We start from the raw sequence: 18,793 nt of genomic DNA, 5'->3' as shown, positions 1-18,793 counted from the left end.
TCATATTGTGCACAATTCTGTACATGCTGTAACGATCAAATATATTCCACCAATTCTGTACACACACTAGATAAGATCGTTTGAGCAATGCAGAAAGTGACATGTACAGGAAAAAGTGTACCACAGAATAATCCGCAATCACTACACGACCGTACACACAATGGATAGTGAACGATCGTCACCCAATCAGATCCGCGGGGATGGTTGTTCCTTCCCAGCGACAATCCTCATTCATCAGCGTTGTTGGTCAGTCGTTGTGCACTTTTTTTGTTAACGATTATCAGACGAATGGTCGTTAGTTGTTTGTTTCCAACGATAATTATTGCACGTGTGTACATTTTCAAATTTACCCCAATCCTACTTAAAGGGGAACTAAACTAAAAAGTGTTTAAAACAAAAAAAAAAAATCCACTTACCTTCAATCCTGTAGGGCAGTCTGAACCACCTGGAGGTGTCTTTCATCAGGTCCCGCGTCGTCCTGGCATCCGCCTCTGAGCCGGCGCGGCGCACCTCTTCTTTCGGGTGCTTTTCGGGGCGAGGGATCACGTGACGTATTTTGGATAAATAACTTGATGATCTCACTCTGCATGCATGGGATTTTTTTCTCTTTTCACAAAAAGGCTTTCACAAAAAGGAGCACCCAAGAGCCCAAGATATATATATATATATACACACATAGGTAAATATGTTATGTTAATAAATACACTGAATGCTCTGGTCGAAATTTATGTTTACTGCATACACATCAAATAATTGTATAAGTATGCATAAGCTTGTGTAATATATCAGGACATAATAAAGTTATAAGCTATAAAGCTGAGATATCTCTAAATGGTAAAAACAATCTGAGCCTAGACACTCAGTTATTTATTCAAATAAGGATTACAGGTACAGTATATGTGCACCAATATGAATTGAAAACATAACATACAAGGAGCCTTCAAAAGACCTAAAAAGCCAACAGAATTTGCATGCATGGCTCTTCTATAGAAATTATCATTTTACCTGGTAAGCCTCTGTAATTAACTGCACAACATTACTTGAATCATCAGACAGTCTACCGACAACCGATTTTGGAATTAGCCTACTGAGATCCTAAAATTAAAGCACAGGTAAATATTAAAAAACAAGACACCTGCACTGTGCTTGGATTGAGAAGGTATAATATTATGGCAGAGGATACATATACACAATTTTGCAAATATGTCAGCTGAAGATTTTGTAGCTACATTCATGTATACATTTTTTCAGACCCTTACCTCATATGTTTTAACCATGTTGGAAGTGACTGCAAACACAACCTGTATGTTATTCTTCGAGAGCATCTGGGCTAGATGTCCAACTGATGGATAGTCCTGTTCAAAAGACATTGTGCAAGTCAGTAAATAAATCAATTGTGACAAAGTTAATTATTTTAAACAAATACCAGTGTCCAATGTTTCTACTGCAAAAAGAAAAATATTGGTAAATAAACTAGATGTCCTTAGATTGCAAAATTGTCACAAGGGTTATATTCAAGTTCAGATTAGAAAACTACAATTGTGTATATTCATTGTGGGCCCTTCTACATGTATGCAATAATTCCATGCATTTATTTCATGCACTGCTTTAGAAACACATGAACATTCCAAAAACATGCAGTTAGGTTAACTGGCTTCCCCTCAAAATTGACATACGACTATGGTAGGGACATTAGATTGTGAGCTCCTTAGAAGTACAGCTAGTGACATGACTATGGACTTTGTACAGTGCTGCGTAATATGTCGGTGCTATTAAAATTCTGTGTAATAATATTAACACACAAAAGGGCAGGAGCATTTCCTGGATTGTATATGTATGTTGATATGTGGCAACAAATTGCAGCGCACACATAGCACCATTGGTTGACTATTGAGTTAACACACATCATAGCCACCACCAGTGCATAGTTGTAAAGCAGACTGGAGCTATTGGCATCCTAGGGCTTGCCAAAATACATATATCTGTAAGCAATGACCCACCATTCCCTTTTCTGCACACAAAATAGAATATTATCCTATGCTATCCTTATACCAAAACCAGAGAATAAAGTACAACTGTAAGATAGAATAAAAATGAAAGTTGCCATTGCTCCTCTCCTTTTGAACGTGTTAGGTGCCCATTTGTGTGTGACTTCTATATTTACAGCCACAGACCCTAAACAAGCATGCAAGCAAATAAAAGCATCCATCCAGTGTTACCTTTAACTGGAGATAGTCATTGGGATGCAGAAAATGTATCTTTTAGGCAAAATCACATGCAAATTTTATGTAATTGCACTGACTTGAAAACAAGCCAATGAAATGCTATTGTTGCAGGGTTTCATTGGTTCAGGTTCAAGTCAGCACAATTTATATGTAATAAAAGTGACAGTCTAGTGATGCAAAAATTTAGGGTACATTTGATTTCTCCCCCTTTCATTTTATTCAATTAGTAAATTTATTACCCGATATACATATCAACAGCCACAATAACACATAAAAAATAGCTTCTCATCCCTTCATTTTTTATTATTAGATGCTCACATCTATCTCCTTCTAAAAATAATTGCATCTTGGTATTTAAATAATTCACTGCTGTCAGATTAAGCTGTAATGTTATCTATAAATGACAAATATGAAAAGTCTTCCGCTATTAATAGGACAAATGGTGTCTTTGCAGTTTCAGCACATAAGGCTTTATACATGGGTAAATCATTGATTTTATCAAGTTAAAGTACTTTAAGCAAGATTTATGTGATATGTAAATATGATTACATTTCTCTGTGTGTAAATTTCGGGAGTATTTATTATCTCCTATTTACTATTGTAAATTACCCTGATTATCAGTGGTGTGTTTCATTCAGTGCATTGCTTCAGTAATTTTGTGCTGATTTATTAAAGTTCTCCAAGACTGGAGATAAAAAGACTATAATTAGAGAACCTGGGTGATCCAGCAAACCTGGAATTAATCCGAATCAGGATCAAAAATAATAGCAAAGTATTTTTAAGAAATCCATTCCAGGTTTGCTGGATCACACAGCTTATTCTTTGATCTTCTATCTTCTCAAGTCTTGAAAAGCTTTAATAAATCAGGTCCAATGTATCAAGCCAAAAACTAGGGCTGTTCCCGACATGCCACCTATCCCGCTACTACCAGTAGTAGGTCACTATTCAGGGCATTTTTATTGGAAAACCCTCTAGAGATCACTTTTGTCAGCACTTAGTGTAAAGTATGTTCAGTATTACTACCCAAAGTATGGGAAGTATAAGGTTTATAAAATAGGATTTTGCTTGAACCAAAAATGTGTTGGCAATCTGTTTGTTGCTAGACAATGAAATGTGGACTCTTCTATGAAATGGTTTCTTTTACCTGATATTTACCGTGGAACACATATGATGACTGTTTACAGGAGTCACCTCACCAGATACTGGGAGCCTGATTTATTTAAGCTCTTCAATGCTTGAGAGGATACACTTTCATCAGTGAATCGGGGTGATCCAGGAAACCTGGAATAGAGTTCTCCAAAGTAATTTGCTATTTGCTAGCAAATGTTTCGAATCTTGGACCAGATTCATTCCAGGTTTGCTGGATTACCCAGCTTCACTGATAAAAGTTTATCCTTCCAAGCCTTGGAGAGCTTTAATAAATCAGGCCCTATGCACTTTTATATAATAATAAAGCCTAAATTTGAAGTTTCAGTGACCTTTGAATGTTGTGTATTTTATACATATGTCTATTTATTTTATATATTACTCATATATTTCTCACCTATTTACTAGATTGTAATATAACCTAAAGAGTTTTATTCTAAGCTAACTTCTCAGAAAAGAATAATTAAAAAGAAGTAAGAGGAAATGCTATTGATATATAGGAACATATAAAAATGATAACATAATTTATTTGGTAAAGGCATTGGTTTTCCCTGACCCCAGTTCCAGTTTTATTTATTTGTGTTTGTACAATCAAGGATGTGTCATTTACATCATAAGTTATGCAGTGCTGGCAATTCCAATCAAGTTTGTAATTGTACATGTCAGCAAAAATATTTTCCGTGTGCATTACCAAAAAAAAAAAAAAGTATGCATAAAAAAGGTCACCTTGAGCTTTATTGTCTAATCAGCAGAGGTTTATGATCAGCAATGCATTCTGTAATAGGATGTAGTAAAAGTAAAAAAACACAAACTTACATACTCATTACTTTTTATATACTCATTCTGATCCAGGTGACATTCTCCATTATTTGGGGTTAGAATAGCTGCAAGTTTACCATCTCCAGCAATATGAAATCCATCGTCAGTAGCATATACTATTAGCCTTGTGACATTTCTCCACCCAATCTTCTCCTGTGAAAACATGATCAAGACATTCATTTACAAATGCTATGTTATAATCTAAATAGAACCAACTGGTAAAATCTACTGTCACTAGGTTTCACCAGTGATTCCCTCAATTTCCTGCTCAACCATACTATAATTTGAGGTCAGTCCTGTTAATTGCCAAGGGGAAATCCTCAGATACTCAGCTATAACAGAGAAAAGGCATTGACAAATTCAATGTACACCTTCATTAATGTATCTAAACAGAAAAGATACGACGGTAGGTATGATTTTCCATAAACCTTGCCCTACTTCCAATCACCAACAAATACATTATTAGTTCAGTTATTTCACAGTTAGCTCTCCATCATGAACCTGGAAATGATGCTGGTCCTGTTCATTCTTTATAAGTTTTGTCTGTTCAGTAAAATACATTTGAGAACATTATGAAAGCAAATATGCTAAAATTATAAAAAGGTACACAGTTTTCCAATAAACTGTATCTTCCCTACCTTTTCACTGTGTTTCCTTGTGACATTTCACTGTTTCCTTTACATGATTCGCACAGATGATAGATTTTATCCTAAACAAATAAAAAACTATAGTCTTGGGTAAAATCTAGGATCTCCTTTGGTGTTGCCTAGTAGTCTTGCCATTCACTTACCAGCAGCTAAAGACCACTGCTGTTTCCTATGGGGAGGATGCAGCGGGACACTTCCTCCTTGTCCTCCCCCTCCACAGACTGAACAACTGTACAGGACTCATTTGTTCCTTCATGCAGTTCCGGTTATGACAAGTGAGTACATATATTGCATAGGAGGAAGGCTACATCCCATACTTCCATTTGTATGCCACATTTTATGTTAGACTAATTTGTGATAACAGATTTCACTCACCCCACAAACTGCCACCTGCATCATGGCATCAAGACCTCCTTCTGGTGAATCCAAATTTCCAGAAATGAACTGCTTTCCAACCTCATTTCTAAACTTTTCTCCATCAGGGGTAAGAGTGAGGATATGTTTGAAGGAAAAGGGAGGTTGGCAAGCTTTACTTTTATCTGGGCAAGGGTTTTTTAACTTCTCTGGATGCGTGCTTACAAACGGCAGTACAGTTTTATCCACAAAAGAACCAAAACCTAAGAAAGAACAAGTTATGTGAATATGAAATGATATACCTATCTTAGCTATATTTTTATTAAGCCCCAGATCATTTTATTACACCTCATTATATATAATGGCTATATATGCAAAAAGCAAAAATATATATGTGCAAAAAGCAAAACAAATGCAGTTCTTACCTATTTGGGCAGACTTTGTTATTTTATTTAAGGCTTTAAGCAGGTCATCACCCAGCTTTTTTACATTTTCAAGGTCATCAAGCATGGAGAATGAAAGGTCCATAAGATAGTATAGGTCCACTGGATAACCTTCCGCCCGTCTAAATTTCACTTCAAATTCTCCAGTTTGGCCTGATGATATTACATAAAATAAAACATAAAATCACAAGTGATTTACTCAATTCAGAGGTATGATACTGTTTGCATGTTGAGTAGATGCTTACTAATATAGAGCAGTCAATAATATTATAGGAAATGTTAAAAGAGAAGTAAAATGTATTTTACTGCGAAGACAGTTTAACTCATTTTAGTGTGTGCATTATAATTTGTTTTGTTTAACTTTTGTTTGGTTTGGTTACCACAAAAGTGTCTTAAGACTCATAAAAAGGCAAAGTTTAACTGGTAAGTTTTGTCACGCTCTAATTAAAAAGTACTAAAGAACATAAAACTATTACTTTTTAATGCCTATTATATTGGTACTATACCTTACGTAACATATTCTTACCTGGTCTCAGTTGCAGCTCGACTCGCCGTGGTGTCAGCTGTACTCTATCATCTAGAGCTTGGGAATCCTTAGATAATATTTTACTCATTGGATTGATGATATCACCATTACAGCCCCTGTCATTTAATACTTTAATGGTATCACAACGAGCGGAGTCCGGCTCACCCTCAGTGGTAAAATTCTAAACATGAAACATTACAGGTAACAAAATAAAAATGATTAGTAACAATAATTAATTTTCACAGTAACCATTTCACTACACTGCAGTAAAGCATATTCTCTTTATTCTCAGTTATATTATTCTGAAATTCTGTAGTTACTGGGAGCCAACTTCTTTTTGCAGTGATTAGTTGAGCAATGGAAAGGTGTAAGTGTGTTACACACATTTGTATCCCACCACATCTACATCCCCACCTTCCTACCATAGCCACATTCCTCCCCACATTTTACTCCTCCTTCCCACTACACCCAAATTTCCCCTTCCCACAACAGCCACACTTTTCCCCTCCCACGCTCTTCTCCCCTTTCCCACTACTGCCATACTGTTCTTCCTTCAGATAGTCATAATGTGGAGGTGTCAAAACACAAATATCAGAGTCACAAAGGGCCTGATTTATTAAAGCTCTCCAGGGCTGGAGAGGAGACACTTTAATTGTTGAAGCTGGGTGATCCAGTAAACCTGGAATACAATTCTTTAAAGCCATTTGCTATTTGTTACCAATTGTTTTCAATCATGGACCAGATACATTCCAGGTTTTCTGGATCTCTCAGTCTCACTGATGCAAGTGTATCCTCTCCAGTCTTGGAGAGCTTTAATAAATCAGGCCCAAAGTATGAATAAATTATAACAATTTATGTAAAAACCACATGCAGTACATTATTGAGAACTCCCCTATTATTATAGGTAGAAATAAAAATAAAGGTACTGTGCTACATTTGTTTAGGACCTTAACAGAGCATGTTCTTAAGCTTTATACTTCAGACTGCTTCTGCCTGGTCAAATGACCAACCCTACACTGTCTTTCAGCTACCGGGTACACAACAATGTCACCAAAGTCAGGTAGTTAACAAGATACTTTAGGTTACCTTTGACTTCTAACACTGAAGATGATTTGGGAGGGGGTAGGTAAAGCTAAATTAAAATCAAAGTAATGTTCACAGGTAATTTCAGATATTAATATTGATTTAACTTTTTTTTAACATTTTTGCATATGCTCATTTGTTATTAGTTCCTCTTACCAAAAGGACATCAGCATTTTCATTTACAAGTAGATTATTGGCAAATTGTTATAACAAGCAAACTTTATTTACTGATTCAAACTTGAAAAATAGGTAACTAAAATAGAGTAATTTCAAAAAGTTTACTCACCAACTTCTTGCACCAAGCACAGTGTGGACCAGATTGGATACATTCTTGGCAAGTGTTTGCTTTAACATTAATGCATTTTTGTGCATGAGCTAGAACAAAGGGCAATGCATAAATGTAAGTTTTACCAGTCTCTGTCAAAGCTTTATACACTCTATATATAGTGACTCAAAAAAATGTAATACAAAAAACAAATACAAGATCTGGTGGTACCTTACACAATCCCCTACACTTCTGAATGTGCTCTTCTATAACATTAACCTAGATTTTAGGTTGTGGCACAAGGTATTTTGCTTTTTCATCATTTTAATATCCCACTTTAAATATAATGTCGTAATGTAAATAATTTCCAAATCCACTTGTGCTTAGTGACATGGACCAACCATAGACTATTTCAGAATTACATCAAGTGAAAGCTCTAGGAACTCAACTGTAGGCATTTGACAGAAGACCTTCCGTTCCCATCAACATCCCTAAAATCCACTATGATACCTAACCTAACACCCTCATTAATAGGTTCATCATCTTCCCAATATTTAACCTTTGAGATTAAGTAAAACAGATGGACTTGATGGCTTCCTTGTCCTGTCTATTTGACCAGTTATATTTATAATTGAGATGTGGCTGCTTTAGCTTCCCTATTCAATATTTTCATGATTATTTATAACCTTCTAGAACAACAATGGGACTTAAACACCATAGCCCTAAGCTTGAACCTTAAGCAAACCCAAGGCTCTAAATTCAATTGTACCTTTTCCTTTATTGAACCCCCAACATCGCTTCCTTCCAAAACTAAAGTATATCCTAAACTTTGTGGTCTTTAAGGTGTGTATTTTTAATGGTGCCAAAATAGTGGCAGATAGTCTGAGTTCCTGTGGAGAGGGAGCATTTATAGGTTTCCTTTGACAGTATAACTGAATGTAGTTATAATGAAGCACTGTTTTCATGTCATTTATATTTGTGTATTGTTATTTCAAACAAAGGATCAAAGATTAGTTTTTTTTGGTTTGGTAAATTAGGGAGTTTTTATAGGTGTGAAAAATGGAGCTCTGAAATGGCAGATATTTTATTGTAAGATATATAGAGCGAGTATTATAATATCAGAGTCATACTCTTATAACAAAACCACAGCAAAATCTGTCAAATCAGGAAAAAGCATGTTGGAAAATACAGAAATCTGAATACTGAAGTAAAGAAGTGGAAGTGCAGTCTGCAGAGTTCATTACATATTCATTAACTCACCTACACTAAGAAAATCATACTTTTCTAGCCTGCATGGTACACATGCCTTTCTCATAGGATATTATTCTCATCTTTTTTTTTTAACAGGCAAACAACTCTTGTTTTTCAAAAAGCGGATCTTATGCTGCAAGCCCAAAAGAACTGTTAAATCTATTACAACACTTCCTCATCCCCACGTTACCTGGCCTGCCTCCTTACCCCCAATGGCTGCTGCCTGGAAGCTGGAAATTCTACATATGCAACTGGTTTTCAGCTGTGCATCATTCTATGATTTTACCACCTTAGAAATAGTAAGCATTTGTTGTTGTCTGAGAAATATTCCTCCTGAAAGTATCTTTTTTTTTTCTGTGGGTACTCATGTATAGTAAAAAAAAGTCACAGTTTATATTAAAATGTAGGATCCGCTAAACATATATTTATAAAACAGCACCTGTCTCTAATCTGTCTTCTGACAATTTGAAATGGCAACCACTAATTCCATTTTACTTCCCGCCACCAACTATCGGCATACATCAGATACACTGCAAATCAAAATCTTAAAGTCCTTATTCAAACTGAGCAGGCGTGCCATCACCAAGGAAGTTTAGGTGAATGAGGTTAATGTCAGGGGTGCACAATTAATCTAGATAGGTGACTGTGTGACACTAGATATTCCTGCTTTATTTAAATATGCCCCATGCTCATAAAAACATTGTGCCTTTAATATTTTGCCTGTAAAGCAGGAGTTCTGCACGGCTTAATATTGATTTGGACATTAGCTCTAACTGAATACTCCTAGATACCAGTAGTAATATACTGCTAAGGCATTCAGTATTGCTGAAGTTGCTCCAACAGCATCCAGTTAAGGGCCATCAATAGTTGTTATTTTAAAATAAGCACTGATGAACCAAAACTTAGAGTCTGTTCTTCAAGGTAAGTCTTTACCTTGAAGACACGAGAACCCATTTGTAGGTTGTGAAGCATTTAAACTTTGATTTGATTTTGAAAGACTGAATGGGCTTCTGGGGTATAAACGTGTGATGCATATATTCACCTATAGGAAAAAACAACATGGACATGTCAAAATGTAAGTAGTGGATAGATAGACCACATCCCTAAATTGGGGAAGGTGGATATAACAATCTGCATTGTACTCTCTTACATGCCAGGATTTACAGAATTTCATTTTTAAGATTGTTGAGACTTACTTACACTCCGCTCTGTTTATATCACTAAGCACGGTACATACCATAGCTGAGTTAGTGCAAGGTTCCCTGATAAAGCTATATAAATGGTATAAGGTAGGTGGTTTTATTATTATTATTAATATTAATAAACAGGATTTTTATAGCGCCAACATATTATGCAGCGTTGTACATTAAATAGGGGTTGCAATGACAGACAGATACAGACAGTGACACAGGAGGAGCCCCGAAAAGCTTACAATCCAAGACCATAGGAAACAGTGTCATATAAAACAACAATACTGGGTTTAAACTGAAGCATTGAGTAGAAATAGGGAACATGTTTAAAGGAAAATATGGTATAAGCTAAAAATGTTTAATGATATAGTGAAAGTAATTGGAACATTGTAACTCCTAAACATGCACTTTTTTACATTGGGGAATCCCTTGAAATACCTTTCAGGGAACCTCTGCTATACTTTTTATATCTACAGCTAACAGTTCATTGGTGTGGTGGACAGTAGGATGAATGCATGTTACATTGCTGGCCAGTGGGAAGAATGTCACCCTTACAGATAGTCAAAAAAATCATTGGTATCAATTAAAATGACCTGAGAGTCACAAATTGCTCATTGCTCAAGGAACCCCTAGCAACCTCTGGAGGAACGCTGGTTGGAAAACACTGCCATAGGGTATCTATAAGGACAAGATGATGTAAAAAATAGCAAGAACCACCCCTCACCTCATTCATTCCAGGGAGAAAACAATCATCCATGAATCTACTAAAGTCAAGGGGGTCCGCAAACTTTTATGGCCACTAGGCCAATTATGGGGTGGGCAGAAGTACTAAGCCCCGTCCTAATGGCCCCGCCCACCACAGGGAAACGCCCCTGAAGTGAAATCCCTCTCCACCGTATGCATTGCGGAGGAGAGGGGTTTGCCTTCGGGGAACAGTCCCTATTTACTGCGGCGGCGGAAGTATCAACACCGGCCATGGTAAATAGGGGAGCAACTGCAAGGAAGCGGCACTGGAGCTCCACCGCTAGTTTCTAACGCCCCCCCGGCCGATCTGGCCAAGGGGGCGTTAGGCCGGAACGAACTACCGGCTAGGCTGTATCTGGCCCAAAGGCCGTAGTTTGCCGACCCCTGCTCTACATTTACAAGTGAGCTCTTTCAGCCCTGTACTGGGTTAAGCAGGAAGTGTAGAGGGGAGTACATCCTCGGTTTGCAGCTAATTTTACAGAAGGAACACTGAGCAGTCACATTGCTAATTTAGCTTTACATTCACTCAGAACATTCCATCTAATTGTGATGTGGGTGGCCATAATCAGCTCTTTTTGTGTTCTGTAAATGTCACAGTGTAGTAATGCTGGGCTTTTATTAAAGTGTAAGGCAGAGCCAAACTAGTAAGCATGGAAAAAATGGAACAAAAACAATTGAATAAAAAAATTATATTTACTCACCCAAACCAGAAAAGATAACTTGTAAATGCAACAGCAGGAAAATCAAGGGCAGAGACATTTTCTAAAACAAAAAAAATACATAAACCATTCAATCACATTGAAAAGGAAATATATATTAGAGAACTGTCTGTAGTTGTGGGTACGGCCAGAGAGCTGTGCCTATAAAGGCTAAAGCCCTGTAAAACCAGTAACAATTTTTTAGTATTTAGAACAAAATAGCAAATCAAAATAGGAACACATATTACAGTACACATTGGGCCTGATTTATTAAAGCTCTCAAAGGCTGGGGAGGATACCCTTTCAGCAGTGAAGCTGAGTGATCCAGCAAACTTGGAATGGATTTTGCTATTTATTTGTCATTTGTTAGCAAATATTTTCAATTCCAAATAATTTTGTATTGGATTCAATACAAAATAGCGGTTTGAGTCTAATACAAAGTAATCTTGATAATATATAAGATATTTTTTTAAAACTTTATTATTAAATGTATTAAATATTGGACATATTTGGTGAGTTATGTTTAAGAATTATAGGCCTACAATGTAAAATAACTTTGCATGCAAAAAAATGTAATGCTTTTTGGGTGGAAATACGGACAGAATTAGAACGCTAGGGGGGTTAATGTAATTTTACTCCTTTTAGTATTACAGAACAAGACCAACTGAATGTGACTACTTACTGTTAGATTTACCATAACCTCTATAAATGAGAACCATCACAGACCAAAACTGGTAGAGCTGTCACAGCTAGAAACCAACAAAATATCTATTTAAAGTATCCCTAATGTCCACTCAGTATAAGGGTTCAGATAGAGGAGTCAGGTCTTCTTTGTATTGTGTTCACTAAATTGGGCTTACCCTGCATAAGAGACATCACAGCCGACAGGTAAGAGTGCTATAATATGCACATGTTTTCATATATAAATTTATTATGCATAATAGTATGTAAGGGTTATCCCATTTGTCAGGTTTTACAGTGCCCATACAGCAGTGTTTCTCAACCAGGGTTTTGTAGAACTCTAGGGTTCCACCAGAGGTTGCTAGGGGTTCCTTGAGCAACCATCAGTTTGTGACTCTCAGGTTAGTTTAATAGATACCAATGATCTTTTTGGCTATCTGTAAGGATGACATTCTTCCCACTGGCCAGCAATGTAGGGAGCATTCTTCCTATTGACCACCACTACTGTGAGCTGTGGAGAGAGTAATTATAGCAGGGGGTTCCCTGAAAACGTGAAATTGTCAAAATTATGCTTTCTAGCACATCAAGAACATCCTATTCAATATTCCCATACAGGTACTTACCAAAAATTACAGCTACCATACAATAACAGATTACCTGACAAACATAAATAAAAGTCACACATTAGAATATTACACAGGTGTTAGTAGGTTTACATACATGACTTTAAATGTTGTAAGTAATTATAGACAACAAATCAACATTTCATCTAATACACCATGGTTCCATTACATTTATGATCATCATATAGGGGTCCATGTATAAAGCAGTGAGTATGCTTTTTTATTATAAACCATTATTCTCACTACATATTATTATTTAGGACTTTTATACACTGTAAAGTGCAGAAGACAGCGACAGACCCGTTTGGTTGTCACCCCAGGATTTAAACAGAAGCCCATGTTTTTAGGAATATTTTAAAACCCTTTCCATGCTCATGACCTTCAACAGCTCATCCAGTTGTGAGAAATAAATATCTAAACCAACTTTTTTTCATATTACAGGGCAGATCACACCTACATTCTATTTGAGGCAAACACCTGATCGATATATCTGATCCCAGCTGTGATCATTTGAAGATGTTGAATTTACAAAAAAATAAAAAAATCAATCCATAAATTAAAAAATAAAAATATACTGTAGTATATAACTGGGGGTTGCTCATGGTAACGGGATGCTTACAGGGCAGATCAGAGGCAGCTGACTCCAAAAGTTCAAAATAACAGCAGTTTTTATTTGTTTAGGCAAGTGTTACAGCCCCAGCACTTGACAACAAAACAATAAACAGTAGCTCGACTGGGCCTCTGGCTACCTCACTTAGGTGCCCTCTCTTACTAACACACACTAAATCAAAACTGTTTCACTCACAGTTCCAATCTGGTTTTGCCCGCTGGCTTTCCTGGAGCTCTGTCCCCTCTCATGCAACCTGGAACCCACTCTGGCTCCCTTCACCTGCCTGGAACAGATTCTGGCTCTCTTAACGGCCTGGAACCCTCTGGCTCCCTTCTAAACCTGGAACCCTCTGGCAGCCTTCTCAGCCTGGAACCCTCTGGCTGCCTTCTCAGCCTGGAACCCTCTGGCTGCCTCGTCAGCCTGGAACACTCTGGCTTCCTTCTCAGCCTGGAACCCTCTGGCTGCTTTCTCAGCCTGAAACCCTCTGGCTGCCTTCTAAGCCTGGAACCCTCTGGCTGCCTTCTCAGCCTGGAACCCTTTGGTTGCCTTCTCAGCCTGGAACCCTCCAGCCTGCAACACAGTGGCTGATCCTCTTCCTGCAGCCTATTGCTGACCCTTTCACTCCCTTGGCCAGCTCCAGGGCCCTAAAGAACCAGGTTTCTTTCTAAAAAACCTATCCAAACATACTCACTTTCATTTCCCTGGAGCCTTTAATACACTTTTCTGCCACTCCTAGTGACACTCTGTCACAATACTAATTTTGTGAAATAATAATTTCATATGGTTAACCTATTTTAGAAGCTACTCATGCCCAAATAAATTCACAAGACATAAGTGTGTAGTGCAATGGTCTTTTTAATTTAGTAGGCTTTTCCTACAAAAGATGTTTTTTTCATGATTTAAACACTTCATGATTTTCACTTTAAAATAGAAACGACTAAATCACTGGCATATGGTAACCCGGCATATGCATTATCTTGTCTTAGTAGGGATCTCTTTGATAGCATGCATTCTGCTGTTCTACCAAAACACCATGTTTTATAGAAAAAAAAAACAATATGCAATTAGAATGTTGGAAACCACAACCCTTCCGCTGTGTTATCTGGTTTTCATGTTAACTATCTCTGCTATCTCTTTGGCCCAGACCATAATGAGAGCAGGTTTTTGTCCACAATAACACAGACCCACTTTCATAAAAAAAGAGTATATCATCTTGCCTATTTAGCCACAGGTATCAGATTCATTAGGTTAAAGCTTTCACTAAAATGAAAGCATCATTTTAATAAATCTGGTACTGGTACTATATTTACCATAATTCATTTTACCATTGCTTATTTGTTCAATGAGTGCTATTAATTTAGAATACTGGATAATGCCATTGACATAGATTCACATCAACATTTTCTTCTAAGTTAGTATATGTATTTTACAGTTAATAAGGGACATTTTTAACAAGTTTTCTCATTTTTTTACTTTTAGCTCAAATATCTGAATGCATTATTAATAATGAGTTGTAGATTACAACAATCTTCTTGGGACACTGGAGGTGTTTTTTGCCCCTTTTGTCCCAACAATGCTTAAAATCACTGGACTAGGTATGGGTCTTGTTAAAATTTGTCACTGTGACCATTGAACCTTAAACACATAGGAATTGTCTCAAATTCATTGTAATCCCAAATGCAAACAGTATACTGGTACTGGGAATACTGGGAACGATATGCTCAGATGCTGGCTTTTGTTCAAGGGCTGGGCCTTCGTATGGTATTTTTTCTGTAAAAGTTACAACATGTGCAGTAAATTTAGTAACATCACCGGGCGGTTCTGGCAATGCTTCTGCCAAACGGTCCTTCGGTATCCTGTGCCAGTCTGCCTCACCAAGCTCTTAGAATCCGATCACTTTCACTGCCTGGCAAAGTATGGAGCTGTTCTTCCTGGTCTCACATGTTTGTGGGAAGTCTTGCATACACAGACACAGCACAGGGAGGAAAAGCTCCTTAAAGAATAAAAACCTTAGTAGTAAAGGTGGATGTTGCTGTGATTTTGCACCACCTCCTTAATGTTTGGGACTCTCTCTGGCGCACACCTATCCTGTACTTTGCTTACTTGACCTCTTGCCTTGTTACTGACGACACCTTGCCTGCCACTTGCCCTGACCTCCTGCCCCGTTACTGGCCACCTGCCCTGATCTCACGTCTGGTTATTGACCCCTGCGCTTCCTGTGAAGCATTTTGTGACCACACCTAATTCTCTGTCTGTCTCCTCACTGAATCCTAGCTCCACCTTTTGGTGGGGTGACTCTGAGGGCCACGACTTGGTGGCACTTAGCAGAAAAGAGTCCAGTAATCACCTGGATTACCAGCCCATCACTGCTTATGGGGTGCTCTGGTTAAGACCTGGTGCCGCTTGGACTCCACGGACTCGGTGATCCTATGTTACCTGCCAGGAAGGGGATCCTAACAATTGCTGTCACTGGCACTGCTGCTTTTACTAGCACTGTAAAAGTTGGAGGTAGAAGAAGTGGTGGATCAACCATGAAGTTCAGAGCACGTCATCCCCAGAACCAGTAAAACCATGTAAACTATCTGGCAGACCTGGATTTTTACAAAGATATCTTTGACTCTTTCAAATCTTCACAAGAACCTTAATACCTCTATTTTGAAAGTCATTATCTACTGATTTATTATTTTTGTATTTTTTACCAATATGTACCGTATTTTTTGCCAAATAAGACGCACTTTTTCTTACCCAAAACTGGGGGGGAAAAGTTGGTGCGTCCTATACGACAAATGTGTTATAAAAAAAAAAATAAGAAACTCACCCGATACCCGATCCTGCGTGTGTATCTTCTCCTCTCTGGCAGCAGCGTGCGTCTCCTCTGGGCTGCAGTGCAGAGCAAAAGAAGCCGGCACAGCGCCCCCTGCTGTTCCCTGTCCTAATTGCCGTACAGTGGAAAAAAACACAGAGTGATCAGAAGGGGAATTTGAATGACACAGAGTGATCAGAAGGGGAATTTGAATGGCACATAATGATCAGAAAGGGAATTTGAAAGGCACATGAGTGATCAGAAGGGGAATAATCTTTCAGAATCTTGTTTTTCTAGATTTTCCTCCTTTAAAATTGGGTGCGTCTTATATTCCGGAGCGTCTTATACGGCGAAAAATACGGTAAGTGGTTTATGCCACATTGTTATGCTTTGTATATCCTAAGCCATAGGGTGTATGGTTTATGAACTTTACTTGAATATATTGTTGGGGAATTTAGAAACATAACAGAAATGGAATATTACTTATTACAAATATCAATTTTAGTTTAAAGTAAACATATGTTAGACTTATCTTTGTCTAATTTGAGTAAATTGGTAATGCTCCTTTTTCAGGTTAAAAGGTACCTGCTCATAAACCAGTGTCATGGCTTTGGAAGGTATCTGCCAGTAATTGTCTTAAAAAAAATGAAACAAAATTAAAATTAGGCCATTCAGAAAACCAGAAGTAGTTGTGCCTCCTGCTTCCCCCACTATATTCACTTGAGAAGGACCATTTGGCTGTGCAGAGTGCTCATTCACATCAATGTACCATCGAGTTTTATTTGTAGGGGAAGCTGTTTTTGCTATGCTCAAAAAGAATTGCACATTAGGTCTCAGCAAAGTCTCACTTTATAGACTGTATGGAAAATATACATTTACTTTTTTGCAGTCCAAAGCACAGGACATTCTTGAGAAGAAGATACAAAAATACAAAATCTGCATTTATTGTATATCATATTTCAAATTGTAGCATACAGGCAAGTGATGATGTGATGACAACTTTAGCAATATTAGGTAGCATTGTAATGCCATCCCAATGTCAAAAACACTGTACAATAGCCATAAAATCAAACAGTTGTATAGATGTATACATTTGAAATATGCCTGAATTCCACCAATGGAGCTGATTTATTAAAGCTCTCCAAGGCTGGAGAGGATATACTTTCATCAGTGAACCTGGGTGACACAGCAAACCTGGAATGGATCTGGTAAAGCACTAAAAACATTTGCTAACAAATAGCAAATAACTTTTAAGTAATCCATTCCAGGTTTGCTGGATCTCCCAGGTTTACTGATGAAAGCGTATCCTCTCCAGCCTTGGAGAACTTTAATTCTGGTCCAATATGGCAAACAAGTGAAAAAACATAATATTATTCTTGCAATGTTGCAAAATGGACATAACACTGAATTGGGTTGCAAAAATGGACGTAACACTGAATTGGGGTGGTACATGGCTCCTGCAATATCTTCACAAAAGCACAGTTTGAAAGAAAGTGTCAGCAAATCTGTTGTACAGCATGCACAAGTAAAAAGTGATGACAAATAACAGGAAGTAAAACAATTGCACTTGCTGTTTTCCCATAAAGTGTATTGACTCATTTTCATCACACCTTTTAAAACCTTTATGAGAAATGTACTAAATTACTGTTCTTAATTTGCTAATTTTACTCTAATTTAGATAAGAATGTGAGTGGATACACAGTTCAACCATTGTACCTTATAGTATCTGTCTCTTTTGAAACTTACCCTGAACTTTGTATGTAGCATACTTAGCTACATACCATTACTTGGTATCATTCCCCAGATTTTGTTCCCAGTCTATAGTCAGGGGTTGGAAATATCTAAGCAATGTGACTTCACAAAGATAAAATATAAACCTTAAACCTTTTTACTTTTACATCGGATGCATTATCTGGAGCTGCGGAAGTGTGTGGTAAAATGTGTGTAGAAAAAATGTGGCAATAAATAAACTGTTCCTATGCATACCATGGGTTTATGAAAAATAAGTAAAAGTTGTAATACTAGAAGCACATAGTTTAGTAGGGTGCTACTTCACAAAAGGATGCTTCCAATCACCCAAAATGCCAATCTACCCTAGTGTAGACTGCAGATACCCTAAGGAGGCATTTAAGCACATTAATGAGAATGCTGCAAAAGAAAGTTCAATTAATAAAAGTATGCCTAAAGCACAAAAAGAAATAACAAAAAAAGTAGCCATGTAAGCACAATGTATATACAAAGCGCATAAGGCAAGCAAATATTATCTTGATGGATGTTATAATAGCCAAGAAGTGAAATAAATGAGACCCTAAGCAAATTGATGTTTTGGAGCACACATGTCCCTTTAGGTAATGTTATTTCTGGAGATATAAATGGCAGTTGGGAAAGGGGTCAAGAGGTAGTATTCATGTCTGTTAGATATAAGGGAAGCAAGGTGGCTCTTGATTATGCAGGTGAAAGAAGATGTATAGATATTGCCCTTATAAATATGTGTATATGGGTAAGAGATATGTAGATATGGCATATATTTTGGATGTGGGGGTGGGAGAGCACATGACACAGAGCGTATATGTGACTGTGAGATGTGGGGAAAGGAAGAGGTGGTTTATATTTATGGCATTTAGATGTGTGGGTAAATGTAGTGTATATATAGCTATGTTGTAGGTGGGGAATATTGAGTTGTAC

General features: G+C 37.4%; 1 protein-coding gene across 4 annotated transcripts in view; it reads right to left on the bottom strand.

Annotated features, from left to right (window-relative positions):
• ITGB2 (integrin subunit beta 2) overlaps positions 1-18,793 on the bottom strand; it is a 37,287-nt gene that overhangs the window by 13,551 nt on the left and 4,943 nt on the right. For 2 of the 4 annotated variants that reach the window (XM_072418612.1, XM_072418611.1), the window contains exons 2-10: positions 12,696-12,729; positions 11,395-11,455; positions 7,530-7,618; positions 6,161-6,341; positions 5,617-5,787; positions 5,213-5,454; positions 4,188-4,343; positions 1,260-1,355; positions 1,006-1,095 (exon numbers count right to left, since the gene is read on the bottom strand). In XM_072418612.1, the coding sequence (XP_072274713.1) occupies positions 1,006-1,095; positions 1,260-1,355; positions 4,188-4,343; positions 5,213-5,454; positions 5,617-5,787; positions 6,161-6,341; positions 7,530-7,618; positions 11,395-11,452 (1,083 nt within the window). In that variant the 5' untranslated portion in view covers positions 11,453-11,455; positions 12,696-12,729. The remainder of the gene's footprint in view (positions 1-1,005; positions 1,096-1,259; positions 1,356-4,187; positions 4,344-5,212; positions 5,455-5,616; positions 5,788-6,160; positions 6,342-7,529; positions 7,619-11,394; positions 11,456-12,695; positions 12,730-18,793) is intronic. The other 2 variants (XM_072418614.1, XM_072418613.1) reach the window with 1 other exon arrangement.

This window comes from Pyxicephalus adspersus, chromosome 7, assembly GCF_032062135.1.
Source record: "Pyxicephalus adspersus chromosome 7, UCB_Pads_2.0, whole genome shotgun sequence".
In the NCBI taxonomy this organism is placed as follows: domain Eukaryota; kingdom Metazoa; phylum Chordata; class Amphibia; order Anura; family Pyxicephalidae; genus Pyxicephalus; species Pyxicephalus adspersus.
Note: the sequence above shows the minus strand (reverse complement) of the source record. Positions and strands in the feature narration are given on the sequence as shown.